This window comes from Geospiza fortis, unplaced genomic scaffold, assembly GCF_000277835.1.
Source record: "Geospiza fortis unplaced genomic scaffold, GeoFor_1.0 scaffold1, whole genome shotgun sequence".
Taxonomy (NCBI): Eukaryota; Metazoa; Chordata; class Aves; order Passeriformes; family Thraupidae; genus Geospiza; species Geospiza fortis.
The window spans coordinates 2153133-2171273 of NW_005054320.1; the positions used below are offsets into that span (position 1 = coordinate 2153133).

The following is an 18141-nucleotide window of genomic DNA, read 5'->3' on the forward strand; positions in this document are numbered from 1 at the left end:
AAGCAGGTCCCAGAATTACTGCTCCCTTCTATCTTTACTCTTCCCTGCTCAGTCTTACCAGAGCTGCCTACTTCAAATTCTTCCATACTTTATGTCCTGCTTTAACTGAGTGCAAGACATTAAATGTCAGGTGGGAACATCGAGCCCAAAAGAAAGGACAGCTATCAAAAAAACATGTTCTGCAGCTTGCACTTCTACAGCCATGCATCATTCAGAGATATTCAAAACCCAGCTGAACATTGGCTCTGAACAAACTACTCCAGCCGACTCTGCTTGGGCTGCAGCAGTGGACTGGATGATCTCTGGTGATGCCTCCCAACACAAGTGCTTCTATGATTCTGTGATCAACCCCAGCAACACCACCCCTTCTATTTCCATTCCCTTACCAGGTTTAAATCAGAGTAGTAGATCCAGGACCGACAAGCTGCTCCTGACTGCACAGGGCCCGATCGCCGGTTTGCATACCATACATATATGTAGCTGTTATTTGGCTGAACTTCATCTTCCTTAAACCAAGCAGTAGATTCATCATCATAAACACTTCCCTCAGAGGACTTTTCATAGAGGACTCCATGGGCATGAAGGGAATATGGTCTGGATGCCAGATTCTTAAAATGAACCTAAAAAACCAAAAATAGATTCTGTTCAGGAAATTCAGGCCTAAACCAAAGTCGCCCCACACTACATTCCCATGACCTCAAACCAGGTCAAACTATCTTTTGCATAAAGATTACAGGCTACGTTGTACATGAAAAAGCCAGCAGAGAGAGCTTTTGATCTCCATGCAGAGTCTCCACCTTTGATGCAGGTAGTTTTCTGAAAAATCACGAGTCTAGCTCCCTGTCTTCCACCAAATCGAGGCTCCCAGGACATTGACTGCTGCCCCTCATACCTGGAGCTGCTTAGTTACTGCCAGCAGGGAAATGGGGAGTGTCTACCTCTTATGCTTTGTTGCAGTTGTTGCAATACAGTAACTCTAGATCTCTGTATGTATCATTCTCGCTGAAATCGGTGCTTCCCACTTCTCCCAGAGAAACTTTTTAGAGGAAATGATATATTTTCCCAAAAAGTATATATTAATCTTGAACACACATGTACTAATTTTTAAGTTTAGAAAACTCATTTTTCATTAACACTAAACCTAAATCTTATTTTACAGCAGACCAATGAGCCAGTATTTCATGTTGGGAAACATAAAGAAAAACAGAATTTAATTTGCTGTGGACAGGAGTGAAAAAAGATGTGTTTCTAAGAAACACATCACAGTGCTTACAAGTTCACAGTGCAATTTCTAGCTTTGAAAACTGTTTCCCTTCCATCATCTTTTAAAAATTTGTGGTATTTTTAGCTCTATTCTGCCATATTCCAAGATCACTGTAAGAATCTTATCCTGCACACACAATCAAAACATTGACCTACTAGGATAACATCGTCCACTTCAGCCCGAATAACTGGTCCCAGGATGCCAAGATGTTCTGTATATTCATCTTCATCCTGAAGAATCGAAAAGGTACTGTCTGTATAGCTCTGGAAAATCACCTTACGTCTGCTGCCTTCTTTACAGGTTTTGTCATTCCTCATTGCACTGAAAGGAAAACCCCAATTAAAATCCCTTTGATTCTGAGGGAATCAGAAATATTAGCTTTGAAGAAACCTGGGAACTCATACAGCAGAAACATTTTAGAATTCCGTTAATATAAAGAATAAACACGCAAAAGGCTTCAAACTGCACCAGGGAAGGTTTAGATTGGATATTAGCAAAAATTTCTTTACCAAAAGGGTTGCCCAGGGAAGTGGTTGAGTCTTGCTCCCTGGAAGTGTTTAGAAGATACATGGATGTGGTTCTGAGGGAGATAGTTTAGTGGTGAACCTGGCAGTGCTGGGTTAAAGGTTGGACTCAGTGGTCTTAAAGGTGTTTGCCAACCTTCTGTGAATCTACAAAATGAGCTTCCGATGATTCTGAAAATCATGGCTTGCAATGTTTAAGCAATTCAAATTCTACAGTTGGATAAGAGATCCCTCGACCATTTGGTTAACCATCCCTGAAAAACTCCAACAAGTCTCTCAAAACCCATCTGAGCTCTATTTTCCTTTTTTTCTTAGCTTTAATAATCTGAATTGGAGCTTGCCTGAGTGTAGTGAGCCTATCACCTACACAGTACTGTCTCTCAGATATTTTAATCTGATAATACCTGAATTTTGCATCACAGAGCTGGTATGGTGAAATAAGCCTTTACACCTTCAAACTGTTGTTCAGATCTTGAACAGAAGTGCTGAAATGCTATTATAATTACCTACAAATCTTGCTTTATTATAAATTCTGCAAAACCCAGAAATTTAACATAAGTTACATAGGAGAAAGGCTGGGTTTTAGCTCTTCAACACACTGAGAGGACATGCCATGGGCTCTCTTAAATTCACTGGAACTATTCAGCTCACACCAGCTGAGGAAAAACACCCCTAGAGAGACCTATATAGAGGTCTAAGTATAAAAAACTTATTGATTTTTCAAGTGCCCAAAGAAACTGTCTTGTTTCTGCTCTTTTTGTAAGTGCCATTTATACAGACTGAGATGAGGCAGGAGTAAACCTGGAGAATACTGAAAAAGTTTTATTTTTATTTCCATCAAATGAAATGGAAATTCAGTTTAAGAAAGAATCTATGTTTGGAGATTCACTTTGCATAATGAAAATATTCTTGCTCCTGTTTTGGTTGCTTTTGATAAAAATCCAAAGTTGGGCAAGTTTTGGTTCAGCTTTTTGATGAAAAGTGACAAGGAATTCTATGCCTTTTTGGGTGAGCACTGATCCTAACCTGTATCATTTAAGAGAGTGAATTTTAGTATATTGTTTCTCTCAGTATATTCTCACATATTCTTGGCTGCGGCACAGTAGCCAGTCTTGCCTGTCAAAATGTACGAAAATCCCCCAGCATTAGGATTTGTGATCCAGTCACCTTCTGATTTCTCTAAACAGCAGGAGCAACAATAATACTTTATGCAGCTTTTTTTTTACTCTTAACACAAGGCAGTCACCAGTGTGATTAAACACCTTGCAGCTTTCAAATACTTTTTAATACTGCAGCCTTGTGAAGTTGGAAAGAGCTGTTATCCCATTTTCCAACAGAGAACTGAGACACCAGAACCATTTCCTGCTAGTGCTAGAAACTGATTGAATTTGCCTATAAGCACATCCCATTCTAGATTCCATCAGTTAGTCCATTAAATTCCTGGAAATACTTTGCACAAGGAGGTCTCTCTCCTGTGTACATGTACCAGGAACTAGAACTGAAGCACAAACATTCAAGTACAACAAAACAAGCTGCAAGATTCCCTCTTGACCTCTCACAGTGAGTTTTATAAGTGATGTATTAAAGACTGTTACTAGTGAGTCTACAAAAGGGGGTTAAAAAAAAAGAGTTCTTAGCTGTGTTGTGCTTGATTATAGTAATCTCACTCTGACGTTTCTAAGGGGTGTGAGTCTCCCGTGGAAAATTCTTATGGTTCTGCCACTGAAATGTCAAAATCAGATGGCACATTACAGACGCTTTTAAGTTTATCAGCATGTGAATCAACATTCTGCAAGGAGATTTCAGGACGGTGTGCCAAGTGAAAGCAAAGGATTTAGGCAAACCTTTTCTTATATCCTGCATAGTTCCAGCAGACCTCTTTAGCTGCGATGTAGTATCTCCTCTTATCGCCTCTGCTGCGCAGGTAGTGCTCAGCAATGTCATCAGGGTTACGCTGCCTGCTGATGTTCACTTTGGGGTCTGTCATGTAGGGGTCATCAAAGCTCACATAATGGTACTCGTATTCCCCACCCGAGCTCTCATCGCTGTAGGATTCTCCTATCACATATTCGTAGTCTCCGTCTGCTTGAGGAAGCCCGATTGTGATGGATGGCCTGAACTGCCGCGGGGTGAGGGTGTCACCCAGCGACTCTCCGTGCCTGGCTCTGCTCACATCCACACTCTGGCTGACCTCACTGGCTGCCTTGGTGGCATCTGTGCAACACGGCGCTGCTGTGTGGTTGGTCCCACCCGGAAGCACGCGGCCAAACCCTGCCATGGAATTGCTGGGCTTTTTGGGGTTTCTACTCCTTGGGCTCAGCAAGTAGGTAATTTTTGCATCTTCCTTCTTTCTCCTTCGGATCTTGATGAAGGTTCCAGATGAAGTCAAGGTACTGTTGTTTCCCTCCTTTCCTTTCTGAGTCGGGTGAATGTGGCTCCCTTTCTGGTTTTCCCCCATTAGATGTGAGAACCCCTGATACTTCTTCATATCTTCCTTATTTATGGATGCTGTACAGTTTCTACCATGATGATTTAACTTATCACCAGCAGATTTATCTAAGCTTGCCTCTAATCCCGGATTCGTCTTTGCAGACACCAAATTCCATTCCTCACTAGTCATTTTAGATGAAAATTTCCTAGCCCCAGGCAATGACGCTTCTAGTAAGTTCTTCACTACAGCAGGGCTGGAATTAGGGCTTGTATTGTCTAACATATATTCTGAAGAAAAAACATCTGCTGGTTTATCTTCAGATATCCTGGGTTCAGAAAGGCTGGATGCATTAGACCCATTTCCTACTATGAGGTCCAAATCCAGTGTCAAGTTAACTGCGTGCATGGCATTTTCCATCTTCTTTCCCTCCTCTTTCAGATCATTATCATATTCATTTGGCAGTTGGCCAGTTCCCACCATGGCTTCATTGGATGTGTATGTGTTCTCTGTATGATGCACAAAATGAGGTGCATCAGTCATGTCAGAAAATGAGACATTTTTATTTCGGACATGATTTAGAAGGGCATTCATCTTTTGGACAGAGTAAAACTTAATGGCCAGTGAGCTTCGCCTTTTCCTTTTCTTGTTAGTGGTATAATTTCCTCTTCCTGTGCTTTGCTCTTGATGTTTTTCTGGAGAAGGTTTACTGTCCTTTCCATCAGCTGGAAGCTCTTCTGCAACATTCACTGGACCTCCCCCATAGCTCAGTAAGTGTTCACGTGCAGACATGTTACTGTGAGCTACTTCATAGTTGCTTTGGGTTCTATTCTCAAATACCAAGTCAGCTTCTCCATCACTTGTGGTAGCTAAAAATAAATCCTCTTCTGCTGTGATTGATGTGTGATTTGACTGGAATGTTTCAGCCTTGACTGGGGGAAGAGGAGTGATATGAGTTTCTAAGAACTTAGAGTTGTTTGTTGTTCCACTACTATTTATAGCTGTCAGACCTGAGCCAGCTGCCACCTCAGAACTCGTGGCATCAATGCCTTCATACTGCTCCCAGGCCAGTGCTGTAAGATTCTGTTTTTCCTCATCACCTGCTGCCTTTCTTGAGCCTCGTATGGAGTAAAAAGAAGCCAGATAATCCTGGTAATCCAATTCCTCCTTGTTTTCCTCATTTTCTTGCACAACTTCCTCAGCTGAGGTGGTAACAGCCTTTCTTTCAGTCTTGATGGGACTCAAAGCCACAAAATCCAATGCTTCATCTTCCTCATAGTCACATTTTGCATCCCTGAATCTCAGCCTCATGCCGTAACTCATTTCTGGGGTGCCCCAGGATGCCAAAAGCCAAGTACCTGCAATTGAAATAAAAGTGTTATGAGACTGGACATTGCCTGCCATGTAAGTGGCCAAGGCAAATAGTTTGCGTTGCTTCTACAAGCACCTGCTATAGCAGACTGCTAATGTTTATCTGGGATATTCATGAGCTCTCACTGCAATGAAAAATAATTATTAAATATAGACAAATAAGAGCACATATAAATACATGTAGGAGATGGAACTCTTTTCCATAGATTAAGCTGTAACTAGAACCCGAATCCAAAAATAACCCATGAAAGAGATGGATATGAAAAAGAAAGAAACAAATTAAAGGATCCTATGTTTAGATCTGGATCTAAGAGTGAGACCTCTCAAGATAAAGTTTCAATTTTATCCTGTTCTTACTGGTGCATGCACTGCTACCTAGATAGAACATTCTGAGCACAGCAAATGCATTCTGAGGCAATGTTGGCAAACATCTGACAAACACAGTATTTTAAAAGGTTTTGGATGAATCATGGATGATCTTTAATAAGTAAAATAAGAATAAAGCAATTTGAATTTCCAATCTGACAAAAGCTATTAAGCTGCCTATCTGAGGATCTCCGATTAATTTAAAGATTTTAATAATTCCTCCAAAACCTCACCACAAGCTAAGTTCTCTATTAGAAACTAGAATATTCAGAGAAGAAAATTAAATCTGTTTCCCTAAACAACATCAAATCAAGTTCATTGCTTGTTACACCCTGCTTTTGGAACTAGTAGAAATGACAGAATAGACAGAACTAACACCCTGAGAAACAGGGTTTTTTTCAAAAAGGTCACATACAATTCTTCCTGTATTGATCAGCTTGAAGTGACCTGCACAGCTTTCCTGATTTCTAACAACAGCAAATTTATCAAAGAAAATATGCTCTAGATGGAAAGAATAGACTGCATACCAAAATCAAGCAAAAATACAACTTTATTACTGGGGAAGTTTCCATAAAGTCTAATAGAATTCTAATGATTCTCTAGTCTTGAGCAATACAAGCCACTTAAACATTTTTAAGTTATAAGGTCTTGATGCTGTGCAATATATAAAATATATTTTTTAAAAAGTAAGATATTTTAAATGGGATAAGGATACTTAAACCTTGAGGGATTTTATAATGATCACTCAAAGTGCACAGACTTCAGTGACACAGAATCTGTCCTTTTAGAAGTAATGCCTTAAATGTGGATTACATGGGTTCTGATGCCCCCTCTTCCAAGACATGGTGTTAATTCTAGCTAGATATTGAGATGCATCCCACAGACCAGTGACCCAGTTCAGGCAGGCAGACTTTACTGCTGCTGAATGACTTCAAGCTTAAGGTCAGGTGTAGCCATTTTGCCCAGTAATGACTAGCAGAATTTGACAGTTTCAGCCCATTTTAGACTGCTCAGAATAGACAAGAATGTGGCAAACCTGGAAATCATACAATGGAGTTCACACCAGTTTCCGAGAAGAATCTTGCCTTAAAATTATCATTACTAACCCAGTATTAATTGTGAAGTGAAAAAGAAAACAAATCACAAGATGACCAACAAAAAGAGCCTCAGTACAGCATACAGTTATGCTAAGTTGGTGTAGCCAGAAAGACTCTGTGCACATCACTTGCACTGGGGAATGATTCAATGTTTTCTAGCACTGTGTTTATCAAAGGAATTTTCTCTCCTATTTAGATAAGTCCTTATAGACTGGAGATTAAATAATGTCTTAGAAGAGCTGTCAAACACTACAGTTCCACCACTTACCACCATTGTCCATTTCCACTGTGACCGATTCTCCGCTCATTGGGAAAAGGCTCAATGTATCCTCGTATTTCCCTTGATACAGAAAAAAGTGTCCAGCAAGGCGAACAGAGACAATCTCATCATGGGTGCCAACACTGAAAAAGTGCCACTGAACCACAGTATCTCGGCAAAATCCAAGGATTTCACTGCTGTCAGACACATAGCCATTTATTGCTAAAAGGAAAGCAAAGTAAAAGTGGTTTCAGTATTTCTGTTTTAAAACTTCCTATTCTTTTATGTCAGTGCACTGGATTCATGTTTGCACTGGAAAGAGACTGAAACCATGATAATTTCCATCACTGGAAATATTATCTCTAAGGCAGCAAGGTTCTGTATCAAAATTTAGTTAACCTTTGTCTTTGCTTCAGGATCCAGAGCTAGCCTAGCTACTAGTGGCAAGGTGTGGCTAGGCCTTTTCCCCCTGGCAGCTAGCAATAAAACAAGGGGAAATGGTCTCAAGCTCCATCCGGGGAGGTTCAGGTTGAATATTAGGAAAAATTTCTTCACTGAGTGGATATCCATTGTAACAGGCTCCCAAAGGAAGTGGCAGAGTCATCATCTCTGGGAGTGCTCAAAAAAGAAGTGAACGTAGCACTCTGCAATATGCTTTAGTGGGCATGCTGGTATTAGGTGAGAGGCTGGACTTGATCTTGGAGGTCTTTTCCAACCTTTCTAATTCTATGATATTTCTTATTTCTGTCCAGCACCACCTGGCACAGTTAGAAGTTCACTGACTCTCTGGAGGATTCCCCGATCACATGTACTTCTGAGAACAAGCAATCACTGAGTGCTCAGGTTCATATAAGTGTTCCTATTATTCATCTCAGTATTCCACTCACTGTGCATTATGTTCGAGTTATAGAACTTGGGATCATCCCTTTTAACAGTGGCTGGGTTGCTGCAGTACTCCTTGATGTTATCTTCTAGGTACCAGCTCTTATTTTCATCGAACACAGCAAACATTGCTTGCTGCTCCTCATCTGCCTTTTTCTGAAAGACAATCAACATAGCAGTTACATTTTATCAGCAGGCACAGCTATTAAGAACTCAATCCTACAATCTCTTTCTTACTATGTAAGCAACATAAGCTTCATCAGAGTCCTGGTGTTATCCAAAGGTTCTGTGGAAGGAAGTAGAGGCTCCAGACTTCAATCCTGCTACTGCAACCAACCTGCAGTAGAATGCTGAGCAAGCCTCTAGCACTGGTGATACACAGATGGTTTATGACTGGGCTCTCTGTAACAGAACCAGACTTCTGGTTTGACCTGACAAAGCTTCTGACATTTTTTTCTCTCAAGTGATCCTTAAATCTTTGCCAAGCAAGATTTCAATAACTGGTAAAAGGAAGCTCTCTCCCAGAACTCTCCCATGCTGTTTTGGTTGTTCTAGATTCATTGTGCCTGAGATTGTCAGATGCTGTGGAGCTGTCTCTGTTACAGACAGGAGCCAGGTAAGACATGAATATCTTCAGAGTATGAAAATATAATAATGGCAGGAAAATTTATTATCAAGTCTAGAAATAGACTTTAAAATCACACTGACCTTTTGTTGACCTTAGCACTTGCTAAGAAACACAGAACATAATTCCTTTACTGCTGTGGACAGTTAGAGGACTGTTTCTTCAGGAGCCTATTGGTTTAACTGCTCTCCACAGAACAGTTCTCTAAGGGAAGTAAAACTAAATTCAGTGTAGAATAAATAGCATTATTTGAGCAAAATCTGCCCAAACAAGTTACCTGCACACCCTTTTGCGTCAGTGCTTCACTTTTACAAATCAGAAGTGGGCCAATCAGTCCAGAGGCTATATCTCTCTCAGTATTTACAGCACTGTGATACAGCCTTGTAATACACTGTGCATCCTGTGCAGTAGGTTGGTCTGTTTTAGCAATTTTCCACTCATAAGTGTACGTATTCCCTGGTTCAACTCCTCTACTCTGGGTGCCATTGTCTAAGGAAAAACAAGAACAGTAATGATACAAACTCAGAGTCAGATGTTAGTATCAACACCTTCTAATGACATTGGTATAGTTTGGCCATTAAAAGCTACCTTGAGATAACTGAAATTCAGCAAGAACTTTTGTCTCTCTAAAATTACAAACAAGAACAGAAAACCAATACAACGAATACAGGGTATTTGTCTCTGCTTTGCAGATAATACCTTGGTTTCTCTATAAGGCAACACAACAGGTAAGCAGAGGCAGAGAACAGAATTGAGGTCTCCCAGTCATGCACATTCCCAGCCACAGCACCTCCTTCAAAGCAACAAAACCATCCATAACAGTTAGTGATATACAAAAACATATTTCACAAATTTTTTACTTGTGGGATCCAGAGGATAATCAGCTCCTTCTGCATTCTTTGCAAGTGTCACTCCATGGAAATAAATGCTGTAGGGTCGACTGGCCTTATTTTTGAATACAATCTATATTAATAGGTAAATGAAAAGAAAAATTAGGATTCAACAAATCCTTGTCTGAATACATAATGAAGTTACCACTACAGTAGAATTCGCCTGGCTTTAGCCCAGAAAGTGCCAGAAAGACAAAAGGGTGTTTTAAGTATTGTTTGATATATAAACCCAAAGAAAAAAAGCTGTTACCATTCTGCTGGACTTTGTAGACCCCACTGAGTGAAGTTCAGCTGCTTACAGTTGGGCTGTGGAAGGTCTAAAAAGAACACTTGTTCTTCTAGTTACTAGGCACACACTAGCTCTGGAAATATGAAGCTACTGACTGAAGTTCTTAAAAACCTTCAATGTGGGAGAAAAAAAAATTCAAACCAAAGCTTGTCCCAGATTCTAAGACCTAGAGGGATATGTACAGAAAAGGCAAAATTTCCTGCCTATTCTTGACAAAATTAGGATTTAAAAAAACCAAAAAAAAAGGGAGAGAAAAAGAGAAAAGAAAAAAAGGCACATGCTAAGCTCAAATTCAGAGCCACAGAGTCATGGTGGAAATGATAGAAGATAAGGTTATGGAACTTTAAAGTGATGCATCATTAAATGACAACAGAAAGACAAGTGGCAGCACAAGCTTGTAATGCAAATATTTTGTAGTTTCATGGTATAACCTCATGAAATAACATTTGATTATAGAAACTGATTACCTTTGTCTAAAACAGCTGGAAAAAAATATCAGCATAAGAAACAAGAGGCTCATTAAGTTCAGCCTCACATACAAATCCCCTAGGAAGTCCACCCAGGTCTAGGGCTTCTTTCCCATTTTGGACCAGTGCCAACATATATTTTACAGAGTGTGACTGAAGCATATTGATGTTGTAAAATAAAGCACAATCATGGAAACTGTAGAAGAAACACTGAAAAATGCAAGCTAAACAGTGTTACTTGTGATCATACTTTTTAACAGGGCCAATATTTAGAACATTAGCTATATTATTTGAAAGACAACAAAAATGAAACTAATTCCTTTGTATCTCTGCCTTGATATAAAGCATATTATAGTATAAATAATCTCTGTATTTGTGTTACTTACTCTGACTTTATCATTGATTTGAGCTCTGATAATAGGGCCCAAGATTCCAGTTTCCTTGACACGAGGATTTTCCAGACGCTTAGTGAAGCTGGCATCAGTATATTGTGTAAAAATAGCCTTTTTATACCTTTTACCTATGAGATTGGAGAAGTTGTCCAAGTGTTGCGATTTATAGTGTCTTAAAAATAAAGGAAAAGAAAAATTATCAACACAACTTGAATAGTAGCTTCAAATTAGTATTCAAGCAACTGGTAGAAATCTCACTGCTTGAAAAAAAAAGCCAAACCCTAAACTAACGTAATGCTTTTCACCCCAAATTCTAACCTAAATTAGGTAAGAAGAATCTTAGATCATTACTTGTACTTTGGCATTATATATGACCAATTAATATCAGAGTTTACATTTAATTTAATTGTGTACATATAAGTATGAAACAAACTGAAGCAGCAGGTACACTTCTAAGGAAAGACAGAAATCACTGTTCTCCTTTTTCAAAGGCCTAGTTGAGCATGGAGGAAAAAAACCCCAATTTGCTCACAGTAGCAAAGACTCTAGGAGAAATAGGAACAGAATCTTAGTCCCTGTCAGGCACTATACAGTAAGTAGTGTTATACTGAGTTTCAAACTTTTTTTTGTTGTCACTCACACTTCAAAAAAGGTTACTGAAAAGGGATAAACTGCAGTTTTGAACAAAGGAGGAAAAATCAGAGCACTGAGATGGTTAAGTAAGGCAGTGTGACTGGCAGGAAAGATATATCAAGTTTGTTCTGTGCAGTTCAAGAGCACATAAGGGAAGCAAATCATGCCAAAGGAGAATGAGTTGTGCAAACACTATTTCCAAGGAGGCATATGAAATGATAACCCTTACAGAATAAGGAATTTGTTTGTTCTGCTTAAATCCTTAAAGATTCTTATGAATATCAGCTTGTAAAGGCTCATAAAGGCACAAATAACACTGGGGAACTGACAGATTGCAAATTTAACCCCACAGTGCACTGATAGCACTGTACACAATGACATCATGTATGTTACAGAATTCCTTCTATTTGTCTTAAGTTGAGCAAAATAGCCCAATACGCTTCTTTATTACGAATTGTACTCCATCTACATTGGTACTACGCAGACATCATTTATAGAGAGCTCTTTCTCCTGTTCCCTAAACACTTTATTGTACTGAACTTTTAAAAACTTTTAATCTCCAGAAATATTCCCTCCCTCCCTTTCTCTTCCTTTTAAGGATTGTTTATTTCACCAGAATTGATGCTGAAAAGTATTTTAGAAAATAATCTTGTATGCTACTTTGGACAATTCCTCAGCTACCTTGTTATTTTGGGCTCACAGTGAGAGGAAAAAGAAGGTGTCCACTGCTGGGCTTCTCAGCAAAGAAAGTCACTGACGCTGGTAAGAGTCCAGTGAAGGGCCACCATGGTGATCAGGGAGCCAGAGCACTTGGCATAGAAGCAAAATTCCAGTTTCTTCAGTCAGGCAAAGACATAGCTAAGGAAGCATCTTATGTTTAACCTCAACTATCAAATTGAGGTTATAGAGAAAGCAGGACCACATGCTTCTCAAAGCCACATGGTGAAGAGATGAGACACAATGGCCACAAAGTGCAACATGAGGAAGAATATTTAGATATCAGGAAAAACTCTTTCACTGTGAAGCTGCAAAGATGCCAAGAGAAGCTGAGGGGTCCCTGTACTTGGAAACAATAAAAATGCAACTGCATAAGGTCCAGTGCAACTGGATCCAGTTTTGCTGTTGGATACCAAGAGGTTCTTTCCAACTACAATTAGCCTGTGATTTCATGTTAACATTCCCTATTATACTGACAAGCTAGTATTTTACCTGTCAAGGGTGTCTGGAATTCTTGGGGCATAATCCCAGGTAACTTCTTCTGCAGCAATGAAATAGTCCCAGGTTTTGACCATAAGACGTTCTCTATAGGAGAGACGACTCTTCTTCACCTCTTTGTCCCCACAGTCCCTTACAGCGAGGTAACCGTGCATTCCAGCTAATTGAGAGGAAACACGACCATAGTGATTTCCCATCTGAGGAACTCTTACCACTTCAGCTGGTTTTTACCCCCAAAAGATAGCTCCCTGCTCTTATAAGAGAGATGTTTTTCTCATTCTTTAAAACAGAATTCTGATCATTGCTGAAAGATACCACTTTCAAATGGCAAACAGAAAATATTTTCATCACATTGAAGTACCCTTAGCTGAAAGTACTCAGTTTCTCAGGAAATGGGTGGTTTCTTACTAATTTTATAGTGGTGCTTATCTGAACAGTTCACAGAGACTTGATGCTGGAGTATTGAATCACTGTTGCTCTGTGCTGTGGACACTGCAGTAAAGCTGCAGATAAGAACATCTTTCAGTTCAACATGCACTTCCAACAGAACGCCTGGTTCTTGGTCATTTTCTTAGTGAAATGACAAAACCACCTGAAACAGTACTCTTGCAAAACAGCAGAAGCCATTTGGGATATGGAGAAGAACAGCTTTACAGGTGCCTAATAACTAGATGTTTCCTTGCCTTGCAGGTGCTTTTGGACAAGAGAAGATATGAGCCACCTTCCTTCCTCAGTCACTGTCATGTTTATGGTGGTTGAGGCTCCTCCCACCAAGTTCACAGCAGAAACTCGGTGACGTTTTTGCTCCATGGACTGGCCATTGATGTGAATGGAGAAGATTTCTGGCTTGGAACTCATTCCTATCAAGTGCCAGCTAATGTTGTCATATGCACAAGCCTCTAAATCTAAAAGAGACATGAAATTAGGGTTCAGAATACAGGCAAATCATGCAAGTGCCCCATGCATCCTAGGTTTGAAGTGAGTCTTCACTGAAAACATTAAAAAAAATTGCTGTGATCAATACTTGGAACAAGAGGAAGTTTCAGAAGCGTGTAAATGGAGCAGATACCAAAATCGTGTGTCAGTGGAAGACAAATGTTTAAATCTTACCTGCAAGCGATAAACTGACTTACAACAAGCTGGCAAAAAATGGAAAAAAACCCAGTGCCTTCTTTTGGAAAGCTGACCTGTCCTTGCTTGGGGAGTGAGGGGAAAACAGGGCAGGGAAGGCAAAGAACAAAGCAAGGATCTAAGCTAAAGATTGATGTGGTACCTAGTGACAGTAACTACATTCTTCAATATTTTCTTAAAAAAATCCCCACTTAAGACAACCTTTTGTATTTGCTCAATGGATGGGAGGGAGATATTTAAGTTTTTTCTTAGGAAAACAAGAGAAAAGCCCCACTACCATCTTCCTCGTCTTCTCACTTAGTTGTGTCTTTTAATGATAACTGACTTTCCACTTTCAGGAAGTTTTGCACCCAGTATATTCTATATGCTGTAGAACCAACAATTCATTTAAATCACTCTCTCATCATCAGCTTGTTAAAAAAATGAGGAGCTTATTAATTTTTATTTTTAAAGTTAGTAATCCTTTTCTTCTAGTGGAAGTCTTCTCAGAGGTAATCTCATTGTTCCTATCAGTAATCTGGTGTTACTTCCTTTCAGCAGCAGTTTCTCTTCCAGAATTTAGATGCTCACAGACACATTCTAAAAAAGGCTGTATCCCTTTTCTCCACATTCCCATTCTTGTGCATAAAAAGTAACTAAAGGTAATATTCAGTGTTCATAAATGCTAGTTTCATTTCATATAAGTTGCAACAGTACCTGGTAACGTTCCATCAGTATAGCCATTAATTGTATACTTGACTGATGCTGATTTTTGCCAACTCTTGTTCTCATCAAACACACCAAACATCAGTACATATTCCCTGTCAAAATGTTTCTGTGACCCATCCTCATTTAGACTTCCTGTGAAGGAGAAACAACAGGTCTTAGTTTGAAGCAGAAATAAAGCAGATTTCACATGCAGTTGCATTAATATATATTTAATGAGCTTGTTTCACCTGTTAGCATGTGCTGGCTGAGCCTGATCAAAACAAAGCCTTAAGAATGCTCATAATGTGATTTTATTTCTGGAAGTACTTTTGGATTGGGTAACCACAAAATCAAAAGTCTGAAGTATTCCAGAGAAGATAAACATCATGCAATGAATTGTCTCAGACAATTTCTGGCAATGTGTTGCAGAGATCGCCTTAAAGAAGGAGAGTGTCAAACACCTTTGGTTCACAATCAGGTGCTGCCCTCTCTTTTCAGACTGTGTGACAAGGAGAAGAGTGATGGCAGAGTCACCAGCAGTGTGAACAGCACCTTTTCAAGCACTGAGGTCATCAGCACCTTTAAAAAGCTTAAAGCCAACCACTCAGCAAACAACATTTACACACAAAAGACTTCAACAGACACTGCTGTGTTGGATCAGTTACAAGAAACTGTCCTGGGCAATTTTGTGATACAGATGAAATTTTTGTCAAGAAGTAGAATTCATTCTGGACAGCCACACAGAACTGGTGTGATTTTTACTGATTCTTTCTGTAGATTGCTCACATTAAAAACCTCCACTTGCTACTTTCCAAACATAATCTGGTCCCTCTGGATTGCAAGAATGAAAAATTTGCAAACGTATTGATTATTCTACCTAGGAATAGGCAGTGGAAGAAATTATCTTCAATATATTTTTTTAATTTATGGGAAGCTACAAAGCTCTGGTTTTCTTCGCAAAAGAAACCTCAGATACAGAGGAATTTATCTACTTCCCACATAAAGAACATTCAGGCAGTGCTTTAACTGAATAGTCCAATTTTTATAACCTTAACCACCTCTTAAATGTGTCAGACCATGGGGAGCTGACCCCAACCAGCAGCCAAACACCCACTTCAATGCCTTCCCATCCCCAATGGGACAGGAGAGAGAACAGGAGGAACGAAAATGAGAAAACTCATGGGTCAATAAAGACGGTTCAAAGGTGAAGGAAAGAGGGAAAACAACAAACAACACAGAAAAAAAATCCCTCATCATGTCCCACAAGCTGCCTGATGCCCAGTCAGTATCTCAAAAACTGTCATCTTGGAATTCAACACCCCTCATTCTCCCCACACTGTTGTTTCCTCCTCTGCCTCCATTTTTTATTGCAGAATGATGTTAATGGTAGAAAATAATCCTTTGGCCAATCTGTTCCATCTGTCCAGATGGGTCTCCTCCCAACCCCTTGTCCACCCCAAACCCACCATTTGGGGAGGTCTGAGCAGGAAAAAGAGAAAGCTTTCACACTGTGCAAGCATTGTTCAGCAACAGCTCAAACATGGGTGAGTGTATTATCGATGCTATTAAGCCACAAATCCAAAACACAGTACCCTATGAGCTGCTGTGAAGAAACTAAACACCATGCCAGGCAGACCAAATACTCAGGTACACTGCACATTTACCAGACATAGTGCCCAGTCAAAAATCTGTGTTCAGAAATCTTAAAAATATGCATAGTGAGCTGTTTGTCTTTGTTCTAGCCAGAAACACACACCCGAATTTTCTTGAAGGCAGTGGTCACATCAGTCCATCTCAAATTCGTGTCCTACTCAAGCCCAAAATGCATGAATTTGAGAAGCCTGAGAAGGAAGTAGTTTCAAAGTATTTGCCCAGATTAGCTCAACCAGTATGCCATAAAAAATGCACATACACAGAAACCCGAAGAAAGAAAACCCAAGAAAAATCAGGAAAATAACAAGTCCTAGATAATACTAAAAGCACCGATCATCAAAAAAAATCAGGAGGAACGTAATTAATAATAAAGCAACTCCTTTGAGGTGATAAGAGTAGATGTGTTCTGCATTAAAATGGGTATCTATAGGTGAGGAAACTGTCCTTGTGCAACTCACACTGAACTAGTGTTCTGTTTACTTTCAGGGAAGCTTTAAGGTCCAAGTCCATGCAGTTTAGCCTACACAAATTTTTGACTCAAACTAAATCAGGCTAAATAACTCACAGCATGTTCACCACAAGAAGGAGATATAATTTGGAAAAACCTTGGATTTTAGGGACCAGTAAGTAGTTTAAGTACTTTACACGGTGGCATGTTGTTTCAGTCATCACTCAAACCAGGGAGATGTATCTGGCAGCTATTTACAAGTGCTACAAGATACCAGTTATTAGTGGAGATGGAATTCAATGGTTCAGACTGCTAAAATCTAAAATCTCTGATCACATGCAAAAACAATTTTAAGACTTAATATCTGTTCGAATTTGGCCATATCTTCAAATGACTAGCAAAGGACACACTGCTCTGCAATTTTAAACCCAGGTTACAGAAAAGAGTGTGTTCCAGGTTCTTGATCAGACAGCCTTTAAAAGACAATGGGTAAAACAATTATTTCCTGCCTTACTCTCTGAAATAGCCAAAGCATTTTGAATGAAGTTTTAGAAAATATTTATTCTTAGACAGGACATTTGAGGTCATATATTTAGCAGTTAAGCAACTGCAGATGCAACCAGCGCAGACAAATGTATCTACATAATGATGTTTCCTGCCTGTTCTATAATTATAGGATGGAACTGCATGAAAGCTGGCATTTAAAAACTCTAACGTCTAAAAGAATGATGCTAAAAACCATTCATTTTACACTGCATGTAAAGATGTGACAAAGAAAATAATATATATCTCATTACCATACACGATCATCTTTGTTAGAAATGAAAATATACTACCTTATAATAGTCTTACAGCATTTCATTACCTTTCTTACAGATCAGCAATGCTCCAACCAGACCAGAGTTAAAATCCATTGCCATGTTCTCATGAGAATAGTAAGCATAAGTAAGACAAGGAAGGTCAGCTTCTCTTGGACCAACTTCTTCTGGTATATCCCACACATATGTGTAGAGCTGGCCTGGAAGTACAGCATCATCTTGTTTTTCTGCAGGTGATGTTCTGTCATCATACAGGGAGCCTGCCAAGAAAAGAGTCAGTAGGGTGGCATGAAGAAAAAGAGCAATTAAAATGCTTGGAATATCTTCCTATAATCAACTCCAAAAGCTTGGTTTGATCTTGCTTATATGATACTTCAGCTTCAAAGAGTTAACTCATGATTCCACTCACATATTGCTGAGAGTAGCATGGGGAGAGTAGCTAATCCACCACCACCACCCTGTTTCTTACAGATTAAAGACTTCCTAGAAGTATTATCACTGCCAAAAGGTTGGGCTCTTCATCAGTCTGAGTAGGGTTAGGATGGGATGAAGTTTCAGCCTCTGCTCACTGATGCTTGGCAGAGAAATGCTGCCCACTCTGTCACCTTTCTGTCTCTCAAAGCCACTGCATGGCCTGGCACTGCCTTGCTGCCTTAGGCCTTTTGTATACTGCACATCCACATATGGAGGCAGTAATGGCTG

General features: G+C 39.6%; 1 protein-coding gene across 1 annotated transcript in view; it reads right to left on the reverse strand.

The window, feature by feature from the left end:
* F5 (coagulation factor V) overlaps positions 1-18141 on the reverse strand; it is a 36605-nt gene that overhangs the window by 10228 nt on the left and 8236 nt on the right. Inside the window, exons 5-16 of the mRNA XM_005420537.2 lie at positions 17487-17699; positions 14530-14673; positions 13386-13607; positions 12697-12862; positions 10849-11026; positions 9677-9779; positions 9094-9305; positions 8197-8347; positions 7319-7531; positions 3633-5574; positions 1420-1585; positions 387-620 (exon numbers count right to left, since the gene is read on the reverse strand). Coding sequence (XP_005420594.1) covers positions 387-620; positions 1420-1585; positions 3633-5574; positions 7319-7531; positions 8197-8347; positions 9094-9305; positions 9677-9779; positions 10849-11026; positions 12697-12862; positions 13386-13607; positions 14530-14673; positions 17487-17699 — 3944 coding nt within the window. The remainder of the gene's footprint in view (positions 1-386; positions 621-1419; positions 1586-3632; positions 5575-7318; positions 7532-8196; positions 8348-9093; positions 9306-9676; positions 9780-10848; positions 11027-12696; positions 12863-13385; positions 13608-14529; positions 14674-17486; positions 17700-18141) is intronic.